This window comes from Hemitrygon akajei, chromosome 11, assembly GCF_048418815.1.
Source record: "Hemitrygon akajei chromosome 11, sHemAka1.3, whole genome shotgun sequence".
Lineage (NCBI taxonomy): Eukaryota > Metazoa > Chordata > Chondrichthyes > Myliobatiformes > Dasyatidae > Hemitrygon > Hemitrygon akajei.
In genome coordinates this window covers 48,652,135-48,679,429 of record NC_133134.1, presented here as the reverse complement: position 1 = coordinate 48,679,429, position 27,295 = coordinate 48,652,135, and the positions used below count along the sequence as shown (strand labels likewise).

The following is a 27,295-nucleotide window of genomic DNA, read 5'->3' as shown; positions in this document are numbered from 1 at the left end:
TGTGAATACACATCTATTTTCCGACAGTTGTGTGCCTGTCTGCCTTCTAACGTTTAAAAAAAACGTTTCAGCAATTAGGAGAAAAAAACTGCAGTCCAATTGATACTATCTTTTTTAAGCTATCCCGGGCTCCAAGCCTGATGAATACAAGAGGGAGTGGACACTGAAGGACTTTGGGATGTGTTTATTTGAAAGCTCCCACCCACAAGTATGTCAACATGTTGGAATGACTACTTCAATCCAGAATGTAATCTTGTGGCACTGTATGAACAATAGAATTACTCTCCTGCTGCATTTGTTTTCCATAACGAATCTCAGTGTAGTGTCTAAAGGGTCGTTAGACTGGGGGAGGCTGGCAATGAGAGGGCCAGGGGTGATTACATGTTCACGAGAGTCTGTCTGCTCCTCGATCATTTAAGCACTTGGAAAACTTAGCTCCGTTAACAGACTTGCAGTCCTCTTTATTCTCCTGCAAATTCCAAATTGTAAGCCAAACAAAATGATTGGAGGGAGAGGGAACCTAAATGGATTAGGGCAGCAAAAATCTGAGAAATGATTAAAAATAGCAGTGCAAGTTAAAACAAACCAAACACTGGTTTTTATTACTGCAGGGATGCTGAACTTGGCTCAAGCCTTGATTAGACGCTCCTCAAGTACTGTGTACAGTTTGGCCACCTTGTTTATAAAAGTGTAGAGGCACTGGAGGGGGAACACAAGTGATTTGTAAGGATGACACAGAACTGAGAGAGTCTCAGGACAGGATGAGCAGACTGGGTGTTTATCGTCAAATGAAAAGGGTAAGGTGCCATTGGTGGAAGTGTTTAACGCTGTACAAGATTTTAACTTCGTAGGAAGTTCTTTTCCCCCTCAGAGGCCAAACAAATAAGGTCATCGCCAAGAAATGAAGTAGGAAATTCAGGGGAAGAAAAACTGTTTCTAACAGAATGTGGAATTTGCTACCACATGGACTTGAGTCAAATCCCTTGGATATTTGTAAATAAGAGGTTAGGCATGTGTGAAGGGAAGAGGAAAATAAAAGATTATAGTACCTGGATTAGAGAGGATGAAGTTCAGCAGAGCAAGCCAGAAGAGCAGTTTTTAGGTAACTGACAAATAAGTTGGTGTAAGAAGAGCAGTAAGTCTTTCAAATCAAATGTGTATTCCACTGTTAATGGAAACAAATTCAATAGTAGCTTTCAAAATAGAATTCGGTAGATAATTGAGGTGAACCATGAGTGAGAGCTTGGGACTCCTTGGAAAGGAGCTAATCATTGGGACAAATGGCCTCCAAGTTTTAGTGATTTCCTCTGTAGATTTTTGAATGTTTAATTCTAACATTGCAAGGCATATCAAAGTGAGCTGGGGTTGGTTTAACTAATTCTTTTACAAGGGCTGTTCAGCAAATTTTGAGCAGATCGTTTTACCTTTGGAATCTGGATTGTTCTTTGGATGTACTTGGTTAGCATTGTCTTCATATTGTTCACTTATTGGACTAAAACAAGTGATGCTGCTGAGTAATGACAAGATTGATTTAGCATTGCTGGTTTTTTTTTCGCTCCCAGAAGGAAATGAAGCTATTTTAAGTTAATAGATCCTCGTGAATCAGCATTTCATTCAAACATGGAACAGTTGAATCTACATATAAAGGAAAAGCTGGATTGGTGTCCTTTGTGTTATTTGCATCAATTTATTGTATGTTTTTTATTTGTGTAAATACTTGCACTGATCTTAAAAATGGTAACTTTTCATTGTGACAATTTGTAGTTAATAAACATTTTACAGAAAACAATTGATACGTAATCTATTGTTTAAGTTTTTAACAAACTTCAATGCCAATTAAATCACATTAGATATGCATTTCTGTCATTCATTCTTGTACGGATCTTCTGTTTTTCATGGATGTCTGCAAAGACAAGTATTTCAGGTTGTACACTGTATACATTCTCTGATAATAAACAGAATCATTTGAAAAGTTGGTCCTAATCACACCCATGCCAAGCATCAGTACCACTTATTACTTAAATATCAGTGGTGCAAAAATGCATTTAATTGCAGAGAATTAGCTGCTGTTTTTTAGCTGTGATAATTGACATGAACTATTTTATTGCAAAATGTTGTGAGTGAAAGTGGATTGATATGACTAATGACTATTTGAACAGTGGCCAATCAGGGATCAGAAACATGACAAGACGTAGCTCTTTCAGGTCCACCGATTGGGTAAAAGGCGTTGACTCACAGCAGTTTGGTGTTTTGACTAGCCGCTGATCAGTAACCGGGATTAATTGGCAAGAGCAAATTAAAGTAAGATGGGCAAGCAAAGCGGCCATTGTTGGAGTAGGCAGTGTTAGAGTCAGGGATTTTGAGGATTTAGCTCTTCGAGGTTACAGCGACGAGAGGTTTGAGTGAGAGAAGACGAGAAAGCTATAGGTAGATTCTTTTCTCCCCCAGTTAATTGTTTTTCTCCAAAGGTTCAATTTAATGTCAGAGAAATGTATACAATATACATCCTGAAATGCTTTTCCTTCGCGAAACATCCACGAAAACAGAGAAGTGCCCCAAAGAATAAACGACAGTTAAACATGAGAACCTCAAAGTCCCCTCTCGTTTTGCACCTGAACTGGAGGGGGACTAATATCACAGCGGGAAGCTTTGCTAGTGGTGCACAGGGTTGGGGGGGTGGCGTGTGTTAAACTAGAGTTGCAGAGGGATGGGAACTAGAGTTCAGAACAGATGGTGGACAGGTTGTGGAAGCAGATGTTTTTAAGACATCCGACAAATTCAGGAATCTAAGCGGCAGCGAGGCAACGATAACCCCCTCCCCCTGCAAAAAAAGTGTACCTGCTACCAAGCGCAAGTTTAAGCTATGCGATAGCAAAGACACAGACCTTGCAGTTACCCCAAAGGCCATCACATTTCATCTGGCATTAGACAACCCACAGGTTCGCTCTCTCGTCCCACATTTTCATACCGAGCGGGAGACGTAACAGCAACCCGCTTGTTTATGATATTAAAAAGTCTGTTTCATCGCTTTTTACGAGCTCTGTGCCCAAAGATCACAAAGATCTCGGGTCTTCGGGCCCGCAACAAAAGATTTTCTTGCCTTCCCAATGACACACGAATCTCCTGCCGTGACACTGACCCTCAATCCGTCAGTCTCCAGAGCCCCAAGGTCATAGGTTTCCAAACACAAGGCCTCCTCTCAGGCCGAACCCTTGGCGTGCCAAACAACGACCGGTTCTGAAACCCCGAGAATGGATCCCATTCCCGTAACGAACCCAAGTCTGCATGTAACTCCAGGTCAGGGTCTTCAAAAGAACCCCGTAAGGGAAAAAAATAAAGATATTAAAGATGGAAATAGAGCTGTCTCCAAAGTTGCAAGCAAAGGAGCTGCTGTTTAGCACCATCTTAATTCCGCCTCCAGCTCTTTATGTTCTTTATATTTGCACAGTTGGAATAGTAAAGATGCTGGGCAGGGTAGTTGAATGCTCCTCTTGCAGGATGTGGGAAAGCAGGGAGACCTGCAGTGACCCTGATTGCTACACCTGGGAGAAGTAAATACAACTACAGGTTCTAGCAATCGACATTAAAGAGTTGGAGCTGGAACTGGATGGACTCCAAGTCACTCGGGAGGCCGAGGGGGTGATAGATAGGACCTATAGAGAGGTAGTTACACCCAAGGTGCAGGACACAGGAAACTGGGTGACAGTCAGGAAGGGCAAAGGGGTTAAACAGCCAGTTCAGAGTACCCCAGTGGCCACCCCCTCAACACTTTCGATACTGTTGGGGAGGATGATCGGGCAGAGGAAAGTCACAGTGGTCAGGTCCCTGGCTCTGTAACTCAGAATGGAAGGGGGAAGAAGAGGGGAAATGTGATGACGGGGGGGATTCATTAGTTAGGGAAACAGGAAGGAGGTTCTGTAGACCAGGACAAGATTTCCCAATGGTATGTTGCCAGGGTCCAGGACTGCCATTTTTAAGTAGGGGTTGTGGTCCATGTAGGTACTAGTGGCACAGGTAGGAAGAGTGATGAGGTTCTGCTAAGTGAGTTCAGGGAGTTAGGTGCTAAGTTAAAGGACAGGACCTCTAGGGTTATGATTTCTCCATTGCTATCTGTATCAGGTGCTAGTGAAGCCAGATGTAGGAAGGTTATATAATTTATCAAGAGGTTAAGGAGTTGGTGTGGGAGGGAGGAGAGAGACTTTTGGATCTTTGGGCTCTTTTCCAGGGAAGGTGGGACCTGTACAGAAGAGACGTTTTGCACCTGAACTGGAGGGGGACTAATATCACAGCGGGAAGCTTTGCTAGTGGTGCACAGGGTTGGGGGGGGGGGGGGTGGCGTGTGTTAAACTAGAGTTGCAGAGGGATGGGAACCAGAGTTCAGAACAGATGGTGGACAGGTTGTGGAAACAGATGTTTTTAAGACATCCGACAAATTCAGGAATCTAAAGGTTGTGCATAGTGCGACTAATATCCTGAGCTGTGAATAATTCTTTGTAAGAAGTGTCATAGGAAAGGCAGAGGAGCTCAGGGCATGGATCAGCATATAGAATTATGACATTGTAGCCATTAGTGAGATGTGGTTGTGGGAGGGGTAGAACTGGCAGCTCAAAATTCCAGGGCTATGTTGTTTTAGTCATGACACAGCGGGAGGAATTGAAGGAGAAGGGGTTGCGTACTAGTCAGGGAAAATGTCCCGTCAGTGCTTAGTCAGGACAGACTGGAGAGCTTGTCATTATGGGTTGGATAGAGAAATAAGGAAGATATGACCACATTAATAGGGCTATATTACAGAGCACCCAACTGTCCGAGGGATCTAGAGGAGCAAATTTCTAGAGATATCATCAAGTGCTGCGAGAAACTTAAGATTGGTATAGTAGATGATTTTAACTTTCCGCATTTTGACTCAGACTCCCACACTGTAAAAGTTCTAGATGGGACAGAGTTTGTCTAATATGTTCAGGAAAGTTTCCTTAATCAGTGCATAGTGTCCCAACAAGGAAGTGTAGGAGAACACTTTGCAGTGAGTGATTATAATGCTATTAGTTTCAAAGTAAATATGGAAAAAGATAGGTCTGATCTGCAGCTTAAGATTCACAGTAAATTGGAGAAAGGCCAATTTTGACAGTATCAGAAAGGATCTGGCAAGTGTGGATTGGGGCAGGCTGTTTTCTGGCAAAAGTGCACTTGGTCAGTGGGAGGCCTTCGAGAGTGAAATTTTGAGAGTACAAAGCTTTGCATGTACCTGTCAAAATAAAAAGTAAAGATAACAGGTTTATGGAACCTTGGTTTTCAAGGGATATTGAGGCTCTGGCTAAGGAAAAAAAGGAGGTGCACAGAAGGTCTAGACAGTTAGGAATGAATGAGGTACTTATGGAGTATAAGGAATACAAGAGAATACGTTAGAAAGAAATCAGGAGGGCTAAAAGAAGGCATGAGGTTGCCTAGCAGACAAGGTGAAGGACACTCCAAAGGGATTCTACAGATCTGTTAAGCGCAAAAGTATTGCAAGGGTCAAAATTGGTCCTCTGGAAGATCATAATGGTACTCCATGCTTGAGCCAAAAGGGAGATCTTAAATAGATTTTTTGCATCAGTGTTTACTCAGAAGAACAAAGTTGATAGAAGTGAGGCAAAACAGCATCGACTTCATGGACCCTAGCCAGAGGAGGAAGTCTTTGCTGTCTTGAGGCAAATTAGGGTGGATAAATCCCCAGGGCATGACAAGGTGTTCCCTTGGACCCTGCGGGAGGCAAGTGTTGAAGTTCCAGGGGTCCGAGCGGAGAAATTTCAATCATCCTTAGCGTCAGGTGGGACACTGGAGGATTTGAGGATATCTAATGTTGTTCCACTGTTTAAGAAAGGCTCTAAAAATAAACCAGGAATTTATAGGCTGGTGAGTCTGATATCACTAGTGGGAAAGTTACTGACATGTATCTAAGGGAATTGGGTATATAAGAATTTGGAGGAATGCGAACTGGTTAAGGACAGTCAGCATGGCTTCATGTGTGGTAGATTGTATCTAACCAGTCCAGTAATTTTTTGAGGAGATTACCAGGAAGGTTACGGAAGGCAAGAGAGTGGATATTGTCTGCATGGACTTTAGCAAGACTTTTGACAAGGTCCTGCAAGAGTGGTTGGTCAAGAAGGTTTGGCTGTTTGGCATTAAAAATGAGGTAGTATTTTCTTTTAGACATTGGTTTTATGGGACAAGCAAGAGTGTGGTAGTAGATAGTTGCCTCTCTAATTGGAGGCCTGATGCTAGTGGAGTGCCGCAGGGTTCGGTGCTGGGTCAGTTGTTGTTTGCCATCTTTATCAATGATTTGGATGATAGTGTTGTTAACTGGATCAGCAAATTTGCAGATGACACCAAGAATTGGGATGTAGTGCACAGCAAGGAAGACTATCAGACTACCAGATCAGTGGAATCTGGACCAGCTGAAGATTGGCAGAGACAAGTGCAAGGGGTTGCACTTCAGTAGGACCAACCAGGCTAGGTCTCACACAGTGAAAGGTAGGGCACTGAGGAGTGCGGTAGAACAAAGGGATCTGAGAATACAGGTCCACAATTCATTGAAAGTGGTGTTATAGGTAAATAGAGTTGTAAAGAAAGCTTTTGGCACAATGGCCTTCATAAATCAAAGTATTGAGTACAGGAGATGGGATGTTATGTGAAGTTGTATTAAATATTGGTGGGTCCTAATTTGAAATATTGCATGCAGTTTTGATCACATACCTACAGAAAAGATGTAAACAAGGTTGAGAGTACAGAGAAAATCACAAGGATGTTACCAGGACTGGAGGACCTGAGTTACAAGGGAAGATCATCAGGGTCTCTCTTCCCGCCATTACAGACATTTACACCACACGCCGCATCCACAAAGCAAACCCCATGCACCCCTCATACAAACTCTTCTCCCTCCTGCCGTCTGGGAAAGGCACCGAAGCATTTGGGCTCTCACGACCAGACTATGTAACAGTTGTTTCTCCCAAGCCATCAGACTCCACAATACCCAGAGCCTGGACTGACACCAGCTTTCTGCCCTCTACTGTGCCTGTTGTCTTGTTTATTATTTATGGTAATGCCTGCACTGTTTTGTGCACTTTATGCAGTCCTGGGTTAGGTATGTAGTCTAGTGTAGTTTTTTGTGTTATTTTACGTAGTTCAGTGTAGTTTTTGTATTGTTTCATGTAGCACCATAGTCCTGAAAAACACTGTCTCATTTTTACTGTGTACTGTACCAGCATTTATGGTCAAAATGACAATAAAAAGTGACTCGACTTGACTTGAAGATTGAATAGGTTAAGACTTGATTCCTTGGAAGGTAGAAGATTGAAAAGAAAATTGACAGAGGTATACAAAATTGAGGGTGATAGATAGGGTTAATGCAAGCAGGCTTTTTCCGCCGAAGTTGGGTGTGACTATGAGAGGTCATGGATGAAGGGTGAAAGGTGAAATGTTTAAGGGGTAACCTTTTCACACAGGGTCGTGAGTGTAGAATGAGCTACTAGCGCAAGTGATGCATGCAAGCTCGATTTCAATATGCAAGAGAAGTTTAGATAGTTGCATGGATGGTAGGGGTATGAAGGGCTATGGTCAACAGGACTAGGCAGTTTAAATGGGTTGGAATGGATTAGATGGGCTGAAGGGCCTACTTCTGTACTGTATTTTTCTATGACTCAAATGACATAACTCACTTATTTCATTTTTGTGTAATGGTCTGTCAAATTCTAATGGGAAACATGTGGCCCATTGTAAAAGATTATACATGCACGGCTGTGTTGTGGTTTGATAGCCACATGTACTTGTATTAAAGCTAACATGGGTGTTATTGAACATGAAGACATAAAGCAGGCAAAGTCCTTATGCTTATTTTAAAATCTGCCTGGTACTGGAGTTCATTGTACTTACTGGAATATCGGGTGTGTTACATAATGAATAGTGGATGAATTTCTAGTTAGTTTGTGTTCAGGAGTTTTACTCTGGGTCAAGTTGAGGGCCTTTTTCTGAAATGTTTTTATTTAATTTCATGTTTGCTTCTTTTTGACTTGATGCAGATTGTAGACCCACTGGCCAGAGGAAGAGCTTTTCGGATGCCAGACGAAAATGACGGCTACAGCGTTCCCCATACTCCAATCACACCTGGTGCTGCATCCCTGTGCTCCTTCACCAGCTCTCGCTCCGGATACAACCGAATTCCCAAACGAAGAAAGAGGGAATCTGTGGCGAAGATGAGTTTCAGGGCAGCAGCAGCCCTGGTAAAGGTAGGTGAAGAGTAGAATTTGAATCATAGTTATTTTTCACACTCAAGAACACTTGTGTTTTGGTCCAGTGAGGATTGTATCGTACTGTATAAGTTGACATTCTGGAATGCATTTGGAAGTATTCAACTGCAGAGTATTCACGATTTGAAATGGAGCAATATCCTACTTCTAATTAAATAGTGCTGACAGCATTATTCAAGTTTGATTACTATTGTTGTCATATTTGCTTTTATTGGAAACAATAACTTTTGTTACATCAGTTCTGTTGTCTCTGCACAAAAAGGAGCAGATATAGAAGTTGTCACGTGATAGGTAGTATCCCACTCTGATAGATTGCAAAACTATTGATAGCTTAAGTCAACAAGTCACTAGTGCTACCAGAGCTAACAACACACAGGGCCACTGTTGCACCACCATCAGGAATGCCTACAATGCTATTCCACGCCCTCACTTCGGAAAGTCTGATCACCTGGCTGTCCTTCTACTCCTTGAGTATAGGCAGAGACTGAACACTGCAGCATCAGTAGTGAGGACCAAGAAGATATGGACAAGGGAAGCACAGGAGCGCTTTGAATTGATGGACTGGACTGTATTCAGGAATTCATTTTTTAATCTGGATGTGTAAGCTGCAGTTGTCACTGACTTCATTAAAACCTGTGTGGATGAGTGTGGGCCTACAAAAACTTGCTGTACATTCCCAAACCAAAAGCCATGGATGAACCAGGAGATTCACCTTCTGCTGAGAGCTAGATCTGTGGCATTTAAGTCGGTTGACCCAGGCCTGTAGCAGAAAACCAGGTATGACTTGCAGAGGGCTATTTCAAGAGCGAAGAAATAATTAGAGCAAGGTTGGAGGCGACATCAGACGCATGTAAACTCTGGCAGGATTTGCAAGACATTACTTCCCACAAAGTGAAACCCAATAGCATGAATGACTGCAATGCTTCACTACCAGATGAACTCAATGCCTTCTACACCCACTTTGAAAGGGAGAATATAATTACAGCTGTGAAGCTTCCTGCTGGACCCGGTGTCTTTCAGGAGAGTGAACCCTCATGAGGCAGCAGGCCCTGACGGAGTTCTTGGTAAGGCTCTGAAAGCTTGCGCTGACCAACTGGCGGGTGTATTCTAGGATATTTTCAGCCTCTCACTTCTACAGTCGGAAGTTCCCACCTGCCTCAAAAAGGCAACAATTCTACCAATGCCTAAGAAGAGTAGTGTGAGCTGCCATAATGACTATCACCCAGTAACACTCACTTCTACTGTGATGGAGTGCTTTGAGAGGTTGGTCGTGGCTGGAATCAACCCTTGCCTCACCAAGGACCTGGATCCCCCGCAATTTGCCTATCAATGGCTCTTCCTGGGTATGTCTTGTGTCATCTGTACAATTCAAATACCTACGTCAGGATGCTGTTCATTGAATATAGCTCAGCGTTTAACACTATCATTCCCACAGTCCTGATCGATAAGCTACAGAACCTGAGCCTCTGTACCTCCCTCTGCAATTGGATTCTTGATTTCCTAACCGGAAGACTACAATCTGTGTAGATTGGTGATAAGATAGATAGATAGATAGATAGATACTTTATTCATCCCCATGGGGAAATTCAACTTTTTTTTTTCCAATGTCCCATACACTTGTTGTAGCAAAACTAATTACATACAATACTTAACTCAGTAAAAAATATGATATGCATCTAAATCACTATCTCAAAAAGCATTAATAATAGCTTTTAAAAAGTTCTTAAGTCCTGGCAGTAGAATTGTAAAGCCTAATGGCATTGGGGAGTATTGACCTCTTCATCCTGTCTGAGGAGCATTGCATCGATAGTAACCTGTCGCTGAAACTGCTTCTCTGTCTCTGGATGGTGCTATGTAGAGGATGTTCAGAGTTATCCATAATTGACCGTAGCCTACTCAGCGCCCTTCGCTCAGCTACCGATGTTAAACCCTCCAGTACTTTGCCCACGACAGAGCCCGCCTTCCTTACCAGCTTATTAAGACGTGAGGCGTCCCTCTTCTTAATGCTTCCTCCCCAACACGCCACCACAAAGAAGAGGGCGCTCTCCACAACTGACCTATAGAACATCTTCAGCATCTCACTACAGACATTGAATGACGCCAACCTTCTTAGGAAGTACAGTCGACTCTGTGCCTTCCTGCACAAGGCATCTGTGTTGGCAGTCCAGTCTAGCTTCTCGTCTAACTGTACTCCCAGATACTTGTAGGTCTTAACCTGCTCCACACATTCTCCATTAATGATCACTGGCTCCATATGAGGCCTAGATCTCCTAAAGTCCACCACCATCTCCTTGGTCTTGGTGATATTGAGACGCAGGTAGTTTGAGTTGCACCATATCACAAAGTCCTGTATCAGTTTCCTATACTCCTCCTCCTGTCCATTCCTGACACACCCCACTATGGCCGTGTCATCAGCGAACTTCTGCACATGGCAGGACTCCGAGTTATATTGGAAGTCTGATGTGTACAGGGTGAACAGGACCGGAGAGAGTACGTTTCCTTGCGGCGCCCCTGTGCTGCTGACCACCGTGTCAGACCTACAGTCTCCCAACCGCACATACTGAGGTCTATCTGTCAAGTAGTCCACTATCCAATCCACCATGTGAGAGTCTACTCCCATCTCCGTTAGTTTGTGCCTTAAGATCTTGGGCTGGATGGTGTTAAAGGCACTAGAGAAGTCAAGGAATGTAATCCTCACAGCACAACTGACCCCCTCTAGGTGAGAGAGTGATTTGTGCAGCAAATACGTGATAGCATCCTCCACTCCCACCTTCTCCTTATACGCAAACTGAAGAGGATCCTGGGCGTGCCTGGTTTGTGGCCTCAGATTCTGTATTATCAGCCGCTCCATGGTCTTCATAACGTGCGACGTCAAGGCAACAGGTCTGAAGTCATTCAACTCCTTTGGTTGTGGTTTCTTCGGTACCGGGACAATACAGGATGTTTTCCACTGTCTGGGTACTCTTCTCTGCTCCAGGCTCATGTTGAAGATGCGCTGTAGTGGTTCTCCCAGCTCAGTCGCACAGGCCCTCAGTAATCGTGGGGAAACTCCATCCGGTCCAGCCGCCTTGCTGGTACAGATCTTCCTCAGTTGACCTTCCACCTGTGCAACCGTAATCCTGGGCGTGGGCAAGGTCTCCTGTGAGTGGCTATTTTCCTGTGAGGGAAGTAAGCCTGGTGTGGATTTCTGCGGTGAGGAAGAGATTGAGCTGTCGAACCTGTTGAAGAAGTTGTTCAGCTGGTTCGCTTTCTCCACATCTCCACTTATGTTCGCCCCCCGCTTTGCACCGCATCCGGTGATGATCTTCATCCCATCCCACACCTCCTTCATGCTTTTTTTCTGCAGCTTTTGTTCTAGCTTCCTCCTATACTGCTCCTTTGCCCCCCTTATCTGTACTCTGAGTTCCTTCTGAACTCTTTTAAACTCCAACCGATCACCATCTTTAAAGGCCCTCTTCTTCTGGTTTAGGAGGCCTTTGATGTGACTAGTGATCCAGGGCTTATTATTGGGATAGCAGCGAACAGTTCTAACAGGGACAACTGCATCCACACAAAAGTTAATATAGTCCGTTGTGCATTCAGTGACCTCCTCAACGCCCCCACAGAGCCCCCCTTGCAGTACATCCCAGTTAGTAGTACCGAAGCAGTCTCTCAGGGCCTGTTCAGCTTCAGGAGTCCACTTCCTAAAAGAGCGTGTGGTAGTGGGATGCCTCATCACAATTGATTTATATCTGGGCTGTAACAAAACCAGGTTGTGATCAGCTTTCCCCAATGAAGGCAGTGGGGATGCACTATATGCCTCCTCTACGTTTGCATACAGTAGGTCAATAGTCCTATTACCCCTGGTGTAGCAATCCACGTACTGGGAGAAAGCAGGTAGTGTCTTGTCCAAAGTCACATGGTTGAAGTCCCTGTAATTATCACCAGTGCCTCAGGGTGCTGTGTCTGAAGCCTAGCAACAGCGGAGCTGATGACGTCACACGCTACCGTTGCGTCGGCACGCGGCGGGACATACACATTCACCACAATGACGCTTGCGAATTCTCGAGGCAGGTAATATGGCCTCATACTCACGGCGATCAGCTCAATATCTCTTTCACAAACGGAGATCTTTGTACTCACATGCCCAGGGTTACACCATCTTTCGTTAATGTAGACAGCGAGTCCCCCTCCTTTCTTCTTCCCACACTTTTTGGCATCTCTGTCAAATCTTACCGTAGTAAAACCAGGTAATTCTACATTTACATGTAGAATCTCCTTCTCACTGGTGATCAACACTGGAGCACCTCAGAGGTGTGTGCTTAAGCTTAACCCACTGCTCCATACTCTCTCTATACCTTTGACTGTGTACTAAGTATAGTTCAAATGCCATCTATAAATTTGCTGAGATGAGAATGGTACAGGAGTGAGATACCAGTTGGTTGAGTGATGTCACAGCAACAACCTTGCACTCAACATCAGTAAGGCAAAAGGGATGATTGTGGACTTCAGGAAGGTATGATGAGGGAACATGAACCAATCCTCATAGAGGGATCAGAAGTGGCAAGATTGAATAGCATCAATTCCTGTGTGTCAGGATCTTTGAGGATCTAACCTGGTCCTATCGTATCAGTGTAGCTATAAAGAAGGCAAGACAGCATCTATATTTCATTTGAAGTTTGAAGAGATTTGGTTTGTCACTTAAACACTCAAAAACTTTGATCGATATATCATGGAGAGCATTCAAACAGGCTGCTTCACTGTTTTGTGTTGGGGGAGTGGTGCTATTGCACAGCACCAAAAGAAACTGCAAAAAGTTATAAGATTAGTAAGCTCTATCTTAGGTACTTGCCTCCATAGTAGCTACAAGGAGTGGTGCCTCGGAAAGGTGGCATGCATCATTAAGGACTCCCATCACCCAGGACATGCCCTCTTCTCATTGTTACTGTCAGGAAGGAGATACAGGAGCCTGAAGGCACACACACTCGCAATTCAGGAACAGCTTCTTCCCCTCTGCCATACAATTCCTAAATGGACATTGAACCCATGAGCACCACCTATTTTTAAAAAAAATATATGTATTACTTCTGTTTTTGCATTATTTTTAATCAATTCAATGTATATACTTTAATTGATTTACTTATTTTCTTCACTACGTTATCATGTATTGTACAGCTGCTAAGTTAACAAATTTCATGACACATGCCAGTGATAATAAACCTGATTCTGAAATGAATATCGTACAAATACAGATTGAAAAGGGATAGCGCAAAGTAGCACTGGTGGTTTAAGGAGTCTTGAGACCAATATAAACTATAAAAAACATGTCTACTGGCACATTTGAATTTTATTAGGTGAGATACATGAGGTCAGTAGATGTACATAGCCTGAGTTGGCCATGACTGGAGTACTGGGAATATTCCTGTATGCGTCAGAAATACTGCAATGCTTCAAGAAGGGGAACCTTTTCATCAAAACCTCAAATTATTTAAAGATGAACAATAAACGCTGCACTCCCAGTGACATAAAAGATCTACAAATGGATTTGTTTACAGAGATCTTACTCACTCTTGTACCAGATACGTGGCCACCACACTGGTGTGTGTTATCAAATACCACAGGTTCAGACAGACAGAAGGGATGTCACTTATCTGTTCAGCTGTTAGGTTATCGTACAGCAGACACTTCAACAGCTTTTTCAACTCTGTCTTTTTTTTTAAAAGCTCTAGAGCATTTTCTTTACCTTTTTAATTTGGTGTCCATTTAGTTCCACAATTTAAGTGTGGTGGAGAATGTTTTTGATGTGCAGAGTGCATTTTAAATTCAATTCATTATCAAATAAATTGTGAATACTGAAGTAACCAATCTTTTCCTTTGATCTTGGATAATAACATTAAAAAAGAGAAGCAGATAACAAACGAATGGAGGAACTCAGCAGTTGTTCACCTTCACTAATGCTGCCCTGCTTGCTAAATTTCTCCAGCAGGACGTATTTCCCACAGAACTACCGTATCTGTATTCTATAACTTCTAATGCTTCTGCAGATGCTGGAAATCCAGAGCAACACGCACAAAATGCTGGAGAAACACAGCAAGTCAGGCAACATCTATGAACAGGAATAAAGAGTTGACATTTCAGGCCGAGACCCTCCATCGAAACTGGAAAGGAAGGGGGAGTAAACCAGAACAAGGTAGTATGGGGAGGGAAAGGAGTACAACTGGAAGGTGATAGGTGAAACCAGATGTGAGGGGAAAGGGAGCTGGGTAGGTGGGGTTGAAGCAAGAGCCTGGGAGGGTATAGGTGAAAAAGGTAAAGTGCTGAAAGAGGAGGAATTTGATCATGGAGAGTGGATCATGGGAGAAAGGAAAGAGGAGGGGCACCAGAGATGATAGGCTGGTGAGGAGTAGAGAAGGGGCAAGAAGGGAGCCAGAATGAGGAATGGAAAAAGAAAGAAGATCCGGGGGGGGGGGGGGGGGGAGGAGAGAAATTACCATAAGTTAGAGAAATCAATGTTCATTGCGTTGGGTTGGAGGTAACCCAGATGGAATATAAGGCATTCTCTTCTGTCTCTGCTGAAAAGAGAAATATGTGCATGGACGCATTATGCATTTTCCTTTGTTATTTTGCCATTTTATGTTGTGTTTCTATTCTTTCTTTCCTGTTATTTTTATCATGCATCAGTACCAGAGCCAGGTATACTCACTTCTTGTGCACAGATTAAGATGTATGACATTTGGTGGCATGGAAAAGTTTGGGCACCACTGGTCAAAATTTCTGTTACTGTGAATAGTTAAGTGAGTAGAAGGTGAACTGCTCTCCAAAAGTCATAAAGTTAAATATGACACATCCTTCAACATATTAAGCATGATTAGTGTATTATTTTTGTTTTGTACAATTTTAGAGTGGGAAAAGAAAGGAAAGGAGCACTATGCAAAAGTTTGGGCACTCCAAGAGATTTGAGTTTCAGACCTTAATTAGCTTGTTAGGACTATGGCTTGTTCACAGTCATCGTTAGGAAAGGCCAGGTGATGCAAATTTCAAAGTTTTATAAATACCCTGACTCCTCAAACCTTGCCCCAATAATCAGCAGCCATGGGCTCCTCTGAGCAGCTGCCTAGCACTCTGAAAATTAAAATAACTGATGCCCACAAAGCAGGAGAAGGCTATAAGAAGATAGCAAAGCGTTTTCAGGTAGCTATTTCCTCAGTTCGTAATGCATTAAGAAATGGCAGTTAACAGGATCTGTGGAGGTCTAGCTGAGGTCGGGAAGACCAAGAAAACTTTCCGACAGAACTGCTGGTAGGATTGCTAGAAAGGCAAATCAAAACCCTTGTTTGACTGCAAAAGACCTTCAGGAAGATTTAGCAGACTCTGGAGTGGTGGTGCACTGTTCTACTGTGCAGCGACACCTGCACAAATATGACCTTCATGGAAGAGTCATCAGAAGAAAACCTTTCCTGCGTCCTCACCACAAAATTCAGCGTCAGAAGTTTGCAAAGGAACATCTAAACAAGCCTGATGCATTTTGGAAACAAGTCCTGTGGACTGATGAAGTTAATATAGAACTTCTTGGTCGCAATGAGCAAAGGTATGTTTGGAGAAAAAAGGGTGCAGAATTTCATGAAAAGAACACCTCTCCAACTGTTAAGCATGGGGGTGGATTGATCATGCTTTGGGCTTGTGTTGCAGCCAGTGGCATGGGGAACATTTCACTGGTAGAGGGAAGAATGAATTCCATTAAATACCAGCAAATTCTGGAAACAAACATCACACAGTCTGTAAAAAAAAAAAAGCTGAAGATGAAAAGAGGATGGCTTCTACAACAGGGTAATGATCCTAAACACACCTCAAAATCCACAATGGACTACCTCAAGAGGCACAAGCTGAAGGTTTTGCCATGGCCTTCACAGTCCCCCGACCTAAACATTATCGAAAATCTGTGGACAGACCTCAAAAGAGCAGTGCATGGAATATGGCCCAAGAATCTCTCAGAACTAGAAGCCTTTTGCAAGGAAGAATGGGTGAAAATCCCCCAGACAAGAATTGAAAGTCTCTTAGCTGGCCACAGAAAGCGTTTACAAGCTGTGATACTTGCCAAAGGGGGTGTTACTAAGTACTGACCATGCAGGGTGCCCAAACTTTTGCTTTGGGCCCTTTTCCTTTTTTTGTTATTTTGAAACTGTAAAAGATGGAAATAAAAAAGTAATCTTGCTTAAAATATTAAAGAAATGTGTCATCTTTAACTTCATGCCTTTTGGAAATCAGGTCATCTTTTAATCGCTTAGCTATTCACAGTAACAGAAATTTTGACCAGGGTTGCTAAAACGTTTGCATGCCACTGTACCTTGTTATTCCTGCCCTGTAACCAAACCCAGTTCACACCAAAAAACTGCTGCACAGAGTTGTCTTTATATAATATCCTGTGACTCAAATTTACCTGAAATTTGAACAGGATTGAGATCAAAGAACACCAGTGTCGCAGTGTGATATCCAGACAAGTCTATGCTTGGTATAATGGATTCAAACATTATAGATTCCTGGTGAATTGCATGTTAGTTTCTAATATATGCAAGTCAATTAAAAACAAACTCACTATACACGAATGCTTAGAAACTGGATCATGTGGTCTCTATATGTTGCATGTTGCGTGATCCATATAGAATTTTAAAAGGACGAAGGATAATGGAAAATGTGGGAATTCTGTGGGTTGGGCAAACTCTCTGACTCTGCTCCTGGTCCCCGTGTGAACAATATGTAAATGCATGCTTGCACACTTCTTGATCCGCACTGCTCAGGGGCTCCTCCGCTGACACTTACAGGACATGCCTCTTCTTGCTAAGGGGGGTCTGCCTGAACAGGACCCAGGCTGGCACTAGTAGCACATCTTGGGGCTGGTACAGTAAGTGTTAACCTCGTTGTCCTTCAAATCATCCTCATAACCCTGCGCCCCTGTCAAAACCCCATCTGCAACCATTGACCGTCATTACAGCATGTGCATCCCATATCACCCAACACTTCCTACAAAGCCTACCAACCATTATCATTCCAAAACCCCAGTGATCCATTCACCTGAGTTACATTTCTCCTCTTTCTTTTCTTCCCCACATCCCCCAACTCTAACCCAAGTCCTGGCACAGTGGTCCCCAACCACTGGGCCGCAAAGCACATGCTACTGGGCTGCGAGGAAACAATGTGATTTGGTGATTTGAAATTATATGAGTCAGCTGCACCTTTCCCGATTCCCTGTCACGCCCGCTGTTGAACTTGAACACACGTGAGGTCATTAGTTGCCTAAACGCAGTGATACCCTCGCGCCAGGGATCAATGGTTGGCCTCGGGTAACCGGTGAGAAGTGCCGTCGCTATTGGCCTGGAGCGCGGACAGATGGGTGCCGCCTCTAAACCTGTTTAGCACACCCAATGTTCGTGGGGAACCCGGTGCTAAAATATTCGCAAACGACCTAATTTGGGCTCAGGGTTTCGTAAGTATTAGAGCAGCTACCTCGCTGTGATCTACTGAAATTCATCCCTCGAGCCAAACTTTTGTCGGCTGATAGATCCTACAAGGGGGGGAGTGCGGGCGCGCGTCCTGTCGCACTCCTCACTCGGTCACTCTCTCCGGACTGCGACTGCCTTGGCCCCGGCACAGGGACCTCCGGCCCTGACCTTGTCCTCTCATCCCACCCACAACCAGCCGCACCTGGCCAAGGCATCTGGCGGTGGGCGGGCAGGAAGCTGGAGTTCGGGCCCGGAGGCTGTCTAATGAGGCAATGAAGCCCTCAAAGCTGCTTCAGCACCTTGAGTCCAAGCACCCTGCACTTAAAGACAAACCCGTTGATTTTTCTGAGCAGAAAAAAACGTGAGCAAGTGGGACAGAAGCAAGTGCTGATAGCCACGTAAACTAAATTGCAAAATAAACTGGACATAAGGAACCCCCTTCGAGTATCGCTGTATTCCGGTCGTGATTAACATCCCCCCCCCCACCCGTCGGCCGGTCCGCAAGAATATTGTCAATATTAAACCGCTCCGCGGTGCAAAAAAGGTTGGTGACCCCTGTCCTAGCACATTGAACAATGGCCTCCCATATCTGGCTGCACATTAAGAAAAGGTTTTCGGCACATAACAGGATGTATGGCCTCCTGAATATCACAGAACAAAGTAGATATAGAACATGTTGGATCGATTGGGCATCTGTGGAAAGAGAAACAATTTCAGGTCAAAGATCTTCAAGAGCTGAAAACGTTGGAAATGCTCAGTAACAATGAAGAGTTTATAATGTGAAATCTGAACTCCAGTCAAATAAAGCAATGGATATTGACCCATAGGCTAATGTTCTTTTGAAACACTAATCTCTTTCCAGTGCTATTCAGTTTCTTGGTGGTTATCTTTAGAAAGGATTGATTGATTTCTTATCCTAGCTACTGAGGGTCAGACTTATTACTGCCAATTTGAACACAATCTGGCCAGATATTAAAACCTGTGCTGATCAACTGGCTGGAGTGTTCACTGAGATCTTTAACCTCTCGCTTCCTTCAAGCAGGCTTCAATGATGGATTATTGAGTATGCCCACAGGAAAATTAATCTTGGGGTTCTTTACGGTGACATAAATGGATTTTGAAAATAAATTTGCTTTGACTTTGACATTCCTATACGCACAGGGGAAGTCTTTGTTTCACAACTTCAACTGCAAAGAATTTTAAATTAATTGAATTTCCAACCTCTCTTACAGGGGCGATCTCTCAGGGAAAGTACAACACGGCGGGCTCAGCGACGCAGCTTCACCCCTGCCAGTTTTGCGGAAGAAGAGACTGTGGATTTCCCGGATGAGTTGGATACCTCATTTTTTGCAAGGGTGAGGTTCCTTTAGAGAGATGATTGTATGTAATGATGCGCATACTGTGCTTTGCATCATTATTTGATGCTGATATCAGTTCTCTGTTGCTTGAGGCCATGTTTCCTGCATGCAGCTGTTTAACAAGGTTGAAGAATATCCAGTGTAAATTAGGCATGGAAATTAAACAGCAATTGCAAACCAGTACTGACTGGTGGAAATTAAGTGCGCGTGGAATTGGAATCAGGCCCATTGAGCAAATATCCCACTTCTGAATTTTGTGAAATTATGTTACGTCACTCTAAACAAAAAAAAATACTGGTGGGTAATTACCTCTTTTAATGTTGAAAGATTTTCAGGAGGTGTTTTTCCTTCTGCCTATTACTAAGAATGAATTGCCTGATTAAAAATGGTGGATGATACAGATCTAGCCTTGCATTTGAAATAAGCGTGTTTTCAGGGAAAGAGGGAGGGAGTGAATGGCATTAACTCTTGTTTACTAACAACTATGTCCAGATTCTCTGCCTCAAATTACCCTTCTGGCTCTGTTATTCTATAGTTTTTCCATCTACTCAAAAAGTTTCTTCCTAATTTGTTTGAAATATTTTTTTAAAAAAGTTGAAGGCAGTTCTTTAACACAAGAGATTCTGCAGATACTGGAAATCCAGAGCAACCCACACAAAATGCTGGAGGAACTCAGCAGGCCAGGAAGCATCTGTGGAGATGAATAACCAGTCAAACTTTCAGGTCAAGTCCCTTCTTCAGGCAATTATTTAATCATCTTTTAGAATGGAATGCATCAACCTTTGTCTATTTAATAGGGTTTTGGATTTTCAGATTTGTGGGTTACAAAATCATTGAGGTGATAATATAATCCAGACCACATTCATGTATGAACTGATAAGTAAAGAGTAACATTCATCCCTCAGATGTGCCAGATCATGACTGTCGGCAACAAGGAAACTCTAACCACAGAAGCTTGATGTTCATAGGACAGTAGAGCACAGAAGCAGGCCCTTATGCCTATGTAGCATGTGTTGGCGATTATGCCAATCTAAGCTAATCTCATCTTTCTGATGAAGGGCCTCAGCCCGAAACGTTGACAGTGTTTCTCCTTATAGATGCTGCCTGGCCTGCTGCGTTCCACCAGCATTTTGTGTGTGTTGCTTGAATTTCCAGCATCTGCAGATTTCCTCGTGTTTGCTCATCTTTCTGTACCTGATCTATATCCCTGACCAAATGGTGTTAAATATTGCAATTATATGTTTCCATCACTTTCCCAGCAGCACATTCCAGACACCTACCACTGTGTGTGTGTGTGTGTGTGTGTGTGTGTGTGTGCGTGATTTTTTAAAAAAGAAACTTGCCTCATAAATCTTTTTCAAGCTTTTCTTCTTTCAAAGTCAAGATTAGGTTTAGTATCATTGACACATGTCATGAAATATTGTAGCAGCAGTGCAGTGCAAGACATTTTTTAAAAAATCACTTGAAGCTCTTGTATTTGACATTTTCAGCCTTGGGGGGAAGAAAATCTGCCTACTCTGTCTAAGCTTCTCATTTTTACAACTTCTATCTGATGCTCCTCCAGTCTTTGATGCTCCATTGAATGCAGTCCAAGTTTGTCCAACTTCTTAAAGTTAATTCTCTCTAATCCAGCCAGCAACTTGTTTTGCACTCCCCAAAGCTTCCACACCTCTCCTGTAACGTGGCAACCAGGATGCACCCAATATTCCAAATGGGGCCTAACGAGAGTTTCAATGGCACTACCATTACTGTGTTCCCCACTGTGAATACCCTGGCGGTTGCTGTAGACCAGAAGCTTCTGGACTAGCCACCTGAATATCGTGGCAGTAAGAAGCTGGGTAACCTGCAGCAAGTGACTCGTATCCTCGCATCCCAATGCCGTTGCACCATCAACAAAGCACGTCAAGAGTCTTCAGGGCACTCATTACCACCAAGAGCAAAGTTGCCCTCTTGAGTGGTAGCCCATCCATTATCCCTTTATAAATAAAAAAAAAGCAGTACACAGTAGATATATATCATCTTTTAAAAAATGCACTGCAGACATGCTCTGCCATTAAGAAGGGCAAAGTTTTGGGCATACGGGAACACCACCTGCATATTCCCGTTGTTGAGAATTAATTATTCTGATTAATGAACACACAACTGGTTCTTCATTACTGGGCCTTAATCCTGGAACTTCCTGTCCAACATCACTATGAGAGTATCTTCTCCAAAGGTCTGTGACTCATCACCATCTTCTTCAGAGTATCTTGTTTGGAGCAGCATAGTGATTATCACAATGCTTTACAGGACCAGCGCCCTGGGCTCCGTCACTGCCTGTAAGGAGTTTGTACATTCCCCCGTAGCCACTGGGCTTTCCTCCAGGTGTTCCTATTTCTTCCCGCACTCCAAAGACATACCTGTTGATAGGTAAATTGGTCATTGTAAGTTGTCCCATGGTTAGGCTAGGATTAGATCAGGGGATTGCTGGGCGTGCAATTTGAAGGGTGCAAAGGGCCTATTACGCGCTGTATCTCAATAAAAATGAATAAATTTGTGTCTGCATTGTTCACATCCCAAAAATAAATTTAAAAAAAAATAGAAACTACCTTAGGTGCTGCCACTTGTTGATGTATGACTGTTGCACAGTAATTTTAGGATACTTCCACTTTATACCGTATGCTCTATTGCTTATCACATATCTGAAGTGCTTCAGAAGCTATCAGCTTTGCTGCATGCCTTCATCAAGCAATGATGTATGGCCCACTGTCACCTTTGAATCATTGCCCTTGGAGCTGATTGATGCAGGAATCCTTTAGTCCACTGTTGAAAAGGTCATCGGGGGTTGATGTAGAAAGACTCTGTCAGGTATCTCCTTTAGCAGCCCCTAGTTGATGCGAATGAACAATATCCCAACATTAGATATCCTGAGCTGAAAGCTAGCCACACAGAATATGGGGTGCTCTTCTGGTTTGCTTTTGGCCTTCTTTATCTCATTCCAGTTATAATGCCTTGTGAGGCCAAATACAGGCTAGAAGAGCAACACTTTATATTCTGCCCAAGGGTGTGAACATTAAAGTTTCCTATTTCACTTAACCCACTTCCTCTGTGTTCCTTTCCCATTCCCAGTAGTTCAATCAATGCCTTTCTTTATCCACCCCACCTTGCTCCATCTTCTCATCATCCTCTTATCTGATTCCCCAGTCACTCACCGGCCTCTTGCCTAATCCCTTCCCCCTCACTTCTGTATACTTGCAATCTTCCCTCTGCACTCGCAGTCCTCGTCGTAGGATCTCAATTTGAAATGATGCAGTTCTTTTACAGCAAGGTCGATTCTCGGGACTGTAACTAAAGTGATAGTCATTGGCTTTTTGCAGCTTATCCAACCTGTAAAAAGATGTGTTGTGTTCGTGTGTTGCCATAGAAATGCTCAATATCAACATATCCAGGATTTTTCCAGTGTTGTGCCCCAAGGAAGTCTCCATAGAATCAGTTGTTAGACTGTTAGTTTTCTCAGAGCAAAATGGGTGTTCTTTAAGAACTGATTGATTTTGTTTGATAGTGTGATTTAAGGTGAATTCCACTGCATGAATGTGATGGTGTTACTATTTGATGTATGGTCAGGGGAGGTGCTAAACAGTAAAAAGAAAAGCAACAAATGGAATTGTGTTTTAACCTGTGGATACTCCCAAAACTATGCTGAATTTTCTGCATTCCTTAGAAGTTATTAATAGCAGTTACAGAAAATTGGCCCAAAGTCTACATCAATAGAAGTTTTGTTTAGGTACAGATTACTCCAGTTCAAGACATCTTGACATTGACAAGAATGGCGTGAACAAACCCTTTCAGTTTCTCAGAAAACTTAAGCCTTAGATGGGCTGTTTATCCAGACGAGAGCTGGTTAGTGCAGGGGAGAGAGGCCACTCTGCTTGTCCCAGATTTCCATTGAAATGTCTCCATCTGGTGGGCGTTGTGCAGAATAAGGAATGCCATGTTAGTGACAAAAACATGCTGGAATTAAGTGGATGTATATTATTCATATAATACTGGTATTAGAAAACATATTCATATACACAAGAGATTGTGCAGATGCTGGAATTCCAAAGCAACCCACACACAAATGAAGGGAAATAAGCAGTCAACTTATCAGACTTTTGACCCTTCATCAGGACTGTAAAGGGAGGCAGAAGAAACCAGAGTAAGGAAGGGGTAGGGATGGAGTACAAGCTTCTGATAGGTGAAACCAGATGAGGGAGAAGGTGGCTAGCTGGAGGAGGGGGAGATAAAGTGAGAAGCTGGGAGATGATGGGTAGAAGAGAGGAAGTACTGAAGAAGAAATCTAATAGGAGAGGGGAGTGGACCATGGCTGAAAGGGAAAGAGGAGAGACACTAGAAGGTGAAGGACAAGTTAGGAGAAGAGAAGGGGTAAGAGGGGAATCAGAATGGAAAAGAGAAGGGGGAGAAAATACCAGAAGTTAGAGAAATCAATGTTCAGACCATCAGTTTGGAAGCTACCAGTCAGAATAGGAGGTGTTGCTCCTGCAATCTGAGAGTAGTGTCATGGCATTAGAGGAGGTGATGGACTAATGTACTGGAATGGGATTGGGAAGTAAAATTAATGGGAAAACCTGCCTTTTGTAGTGGACGAAAGGTTCCGCCTACCTATGTCAGGTCTCGCTGATGTGGAGGAAGCCGCACCAGGAGTACTGGATTACTGTAGACAATACTAAAAGGACAGTTTGGGGCAGTGGAAGGCGTTGTAGGGACAGGTGTAACATTTGTCCTGTTTGTAGAATTAAGTGCCTTGAAGGAGGGACAGGTGGACAAGGGAGTCATGTTAGAGAGCTATCAATATCATATAGTATTACAAGTCATATAGGGAGTATCTTTGTATGATGGCTTTAACATTATTAATGTTCTACTACGTGGGATTTGACGTTGAACCGCTTGATCAAAATAAGTGGTTTAAAGGCATTAATGTGACTGCTTTGATGGAGTAATTGACAGAATATCATCACCTTGCAGTCGTTGAGGTATTTTTCGTTAAATTTGTTATTTCCTTTTGGCCAGGAAGGAGTCCTACATGAAGAGCTGTCCACTTACCCTGATGAGGTATTTGAGCCTGCGGAAGCTGTCACTGCAAAGGAGACCGAGGGTAACTCTCTGGATCAGACGGATTTAACCGGCAGCGCCCTGGACAAAAGCGAACTTGAGAAGAGTCACCTCATGCTGTGAGTTGCTGGTTTTCTTTCTGCCTGCTTCGTGGCAGTGGGAGAAAGGAATAATCCCAGCTAGTGAGTCACTGGTGAGATTAGCATAGAGTGAAATTGATAAAATACCAACTCTCAAATGGCATTTTATTCCATTTTTCTTTTGTTCCATCATGACTTTAAATAGTTTTATTAAAACATTATGTTAGTATAAAAATCTAATTTGAGTGGGGAAGTTCTAATTGCTAACAGAAGTGTATAGTCTGAGTGCACATTTTCATATTTTGTAGAATTACCTCTATAGCTTTTATATTGGCAGAAGGGCTACTCCTTCCATTCTATGAAAAGAAACTTGTGTGAAGACAAAGTTAATTGGATTGAACTCCATTCTTCTCCTACTCCCCATCCTATTTAAATAAAATCATATCGATCAAAAGTAGCTTTGAAAAAGGGCTTTGACCCATATTTGAAATTTAGACAAGTGAGAGGAAATGTTATTAAAACACGCAACATCTTAGTAGGGTGTGACAGGACAGATGTTGGTACATTCCACCAGTGGGAGAATCTCTTGTCAAGGGAAATGTGCTTGCAGTATTGGTGGGTGTGGTGAGTAGTGGTGATCATTTAAAATGAATTGTAAAGGAACTGTTTTTCACAAATAGAAATGAATCTCTGGAATTCTCCCCACAGAGGTTAGCTCATTGGAATACTTAAGAGGAAGAAGACTTTTAGAAAGATCAGGGAGCACTGGGCCAGGCTTGTGTGGGTCCAGTGACTGAAACGCTCTTATTTTCTTATGTTCATGTAATTTGATGGTTTGTTAGTTCCTCAGATAATATCTCCCATGTTTCCTCAACGTTTGGGCCAAGGTACTCCAATAAGTGTGAATCATTTGAAGCACCACTTGTCTTGGACCCACTCAACTTTCCTTCCACCCAAATCAGCAAGCCATGCCACTCAACATTCCTTGACTGACCAAGATTCACCAGAGATAAATATATCTATAATTTGTGCAATTGGGTCTGCGATTGCTGAAAACAAGCTATAGCCATCCCTAACTCTTATTTATTGAGATACAGCATGGAATAGGCACTCCTGGCCCTTTGAGCCGTGCCACCTAGCAACCCACCAACTTAATGCTAACTAATCACGGGACAATTTACAATGACCAATTAATCTACCAACTGGCACGTCTTTAGACTGTGGGAGGAAACCGGAGCACCTGGAGGAAACTCATGCGGTCACAGGGAGGATGTACAAACTCCTCACAGACAGCATTTGACTGTTTGTTTTTGTTGAACACTAATCATTATGTCATAAAAGAGCTGTTGATGACAGACATTCTCCTCTAAGCACGAGTCTGTAATGACAAGGTGAAAGCAATGAGTCAGCCTATCCGGGTGACAGTTCCTGCATAAGTAGCCAACTTAAATCTCAACCTGTTAACTTTCCAACACCATAATCAATGCTATTCACCAAAGTTCCATACTCAGTTTTCCACATGGTGAAGACATCAGTCAGATGTCCCTTACCAGCAAAAAAAAGCATTGGCATCCACCACAGAACAGTCAAGCAACAGCAAAGACACAGACTTGCAGAACTCCAAAGACTACTCGTTCACCCAGTATTGGACATACTCCAGGCTCTCTCTCTCTCTCTCCCTAATAAGGGTGAAAGAGGTATTTTCGTTTCACTGCGAGAGGGGAGGCATAACAAACAACTCACTGGTTTACGATGTTAAAAGTCTGTCACGCCGCTTTTTCTGAGCTCTGTGCCCAAAAATCTCTGATCTCTGGGCACACAGCCTTAGACCTTCCAATTTCCACGACACACCAATCTCCTGCCCAGACACTGACCTCCGATTCCCCCGTCTCTAGAGCCACCAAATCTCGGACCTCCAAAGGTGAGCGAAGCTCTTCTGTCCTCTAAAGAACCCTGAAAGGGAAAAATAGAGATATTAAAGATGAAAATAGAGCTGTTTCTGAAGATGCATGCAAAGGAGTCGCTGTTAGGTGCCGTTGATTCTCCTAAGCTCCTCGTTCTGACCCGAAGTTTTGGTCCAATCCAAAATTAATTCTAACTTTTCCCAACAGAGGAAACACTCTCTCAATGGCCATGCTCTCAAAACCCAATAGGATTTTATATTCACTTGGTAAAGGTGTTTCTAATAACCGGGGCAAAGTAGTCATTGATTTTGTGTTCCCTTCAGCCCATTGGAGCGAGGCTGGCGGAAGCAAAAAGAAGGCGCACCTCCTCACCCCAAGGTACGCTTAAGGCAGGAGGTGGTCAGTGTGAGCGGCCAGAGGAGAGGTCAACGCATTGCAATACCAGTCAAAAAACTGCTTGCCAAGGAGAAGAGACCCTATGGACTAGGAATGGTGGGAAAGCTAACAAATCGAACGTATCGCAAGCGAATAGACAGCCATGTGAAGAAACAAATAGATAATATGGACGATCACCGGTAAGGACAGTTCGTAAATTACTAAAGAGTAATTTTCATATGTTTATAGTGGCTTTTGTGATAGGTCTTCCTTATTCTATGAGTTTATAAATGGTGGCATGTCACCTCATTGGAGAACCGTTTTTGTCTATATATTTATGAAGGGAGAAGTCTTGAATGCTTGTTATTTCTCTAGTGCACAAGTTTCCACAAATATTAGTATTTGAATTTTTTGCCACCATTTTCTGGATTTCCTATTCTCCCATCTTCATTGCTTGCTGTCTTTCTGATAACATTGTATATAAACGAATGGATTTGGCAAAATACTGATTCTGATTTGTTTATCACATATACATCGAATTTTACAGTGAAATGCATAGTTTGCGTTAACAATCAACAAGGGTGTGTTGGAGACAGGTATTTTTCTACTCATCCCCCCCACTTCCTTTGTCAGGCAGCGATCTCCTTATTTCATATTTCTGCCCCTGAAAACAGTAACTGCTTCAGAATGGCTGAGCACTGGCGCTCCCCCAGCCCGTTACTCCAAGAC

At 43.1% G+C, this 27,295-nt stretch overlaps 1 protein-coding gene across 8 annotated transcripts in view; it reads left to right on the top strand.

Moving 5' to 3' along the window:
* rhbdf1a (rhomboid 5 homolog 1a (Drosophila)) overlaps positions 1 to 27,295 on the top strand; it is a 363,587-nt gene that overhangs the window by 300,908 nt on the left and 35,384 nt on the right. For all 8 annotated transcript variants that reach the window (XM_073060796.1, XM_073060797.1, XM_073060801.1 and 5 more), the window contains 4 exons: positions 8,055 to 8,261; positions 18,991 to 19,113; positions 24,166 to 24,326; positions 26,515 to 26,766. In XM_073060796.1, coding sequence (XP_072916897.1) covers positions 8,055 to 8,261; positions 18,991 to 19,113; positions 24,166 to 24,326; positions 26,515 to 26,766 — 743 coding nt within the window. The remainder of the gene's footprint in view (positions 1 to 8,054; positions 8,262 to 18,990; positions 19,114 to 24,165; positions 24,327 to 26,514; positions 26,767 to 27,295) is intronic.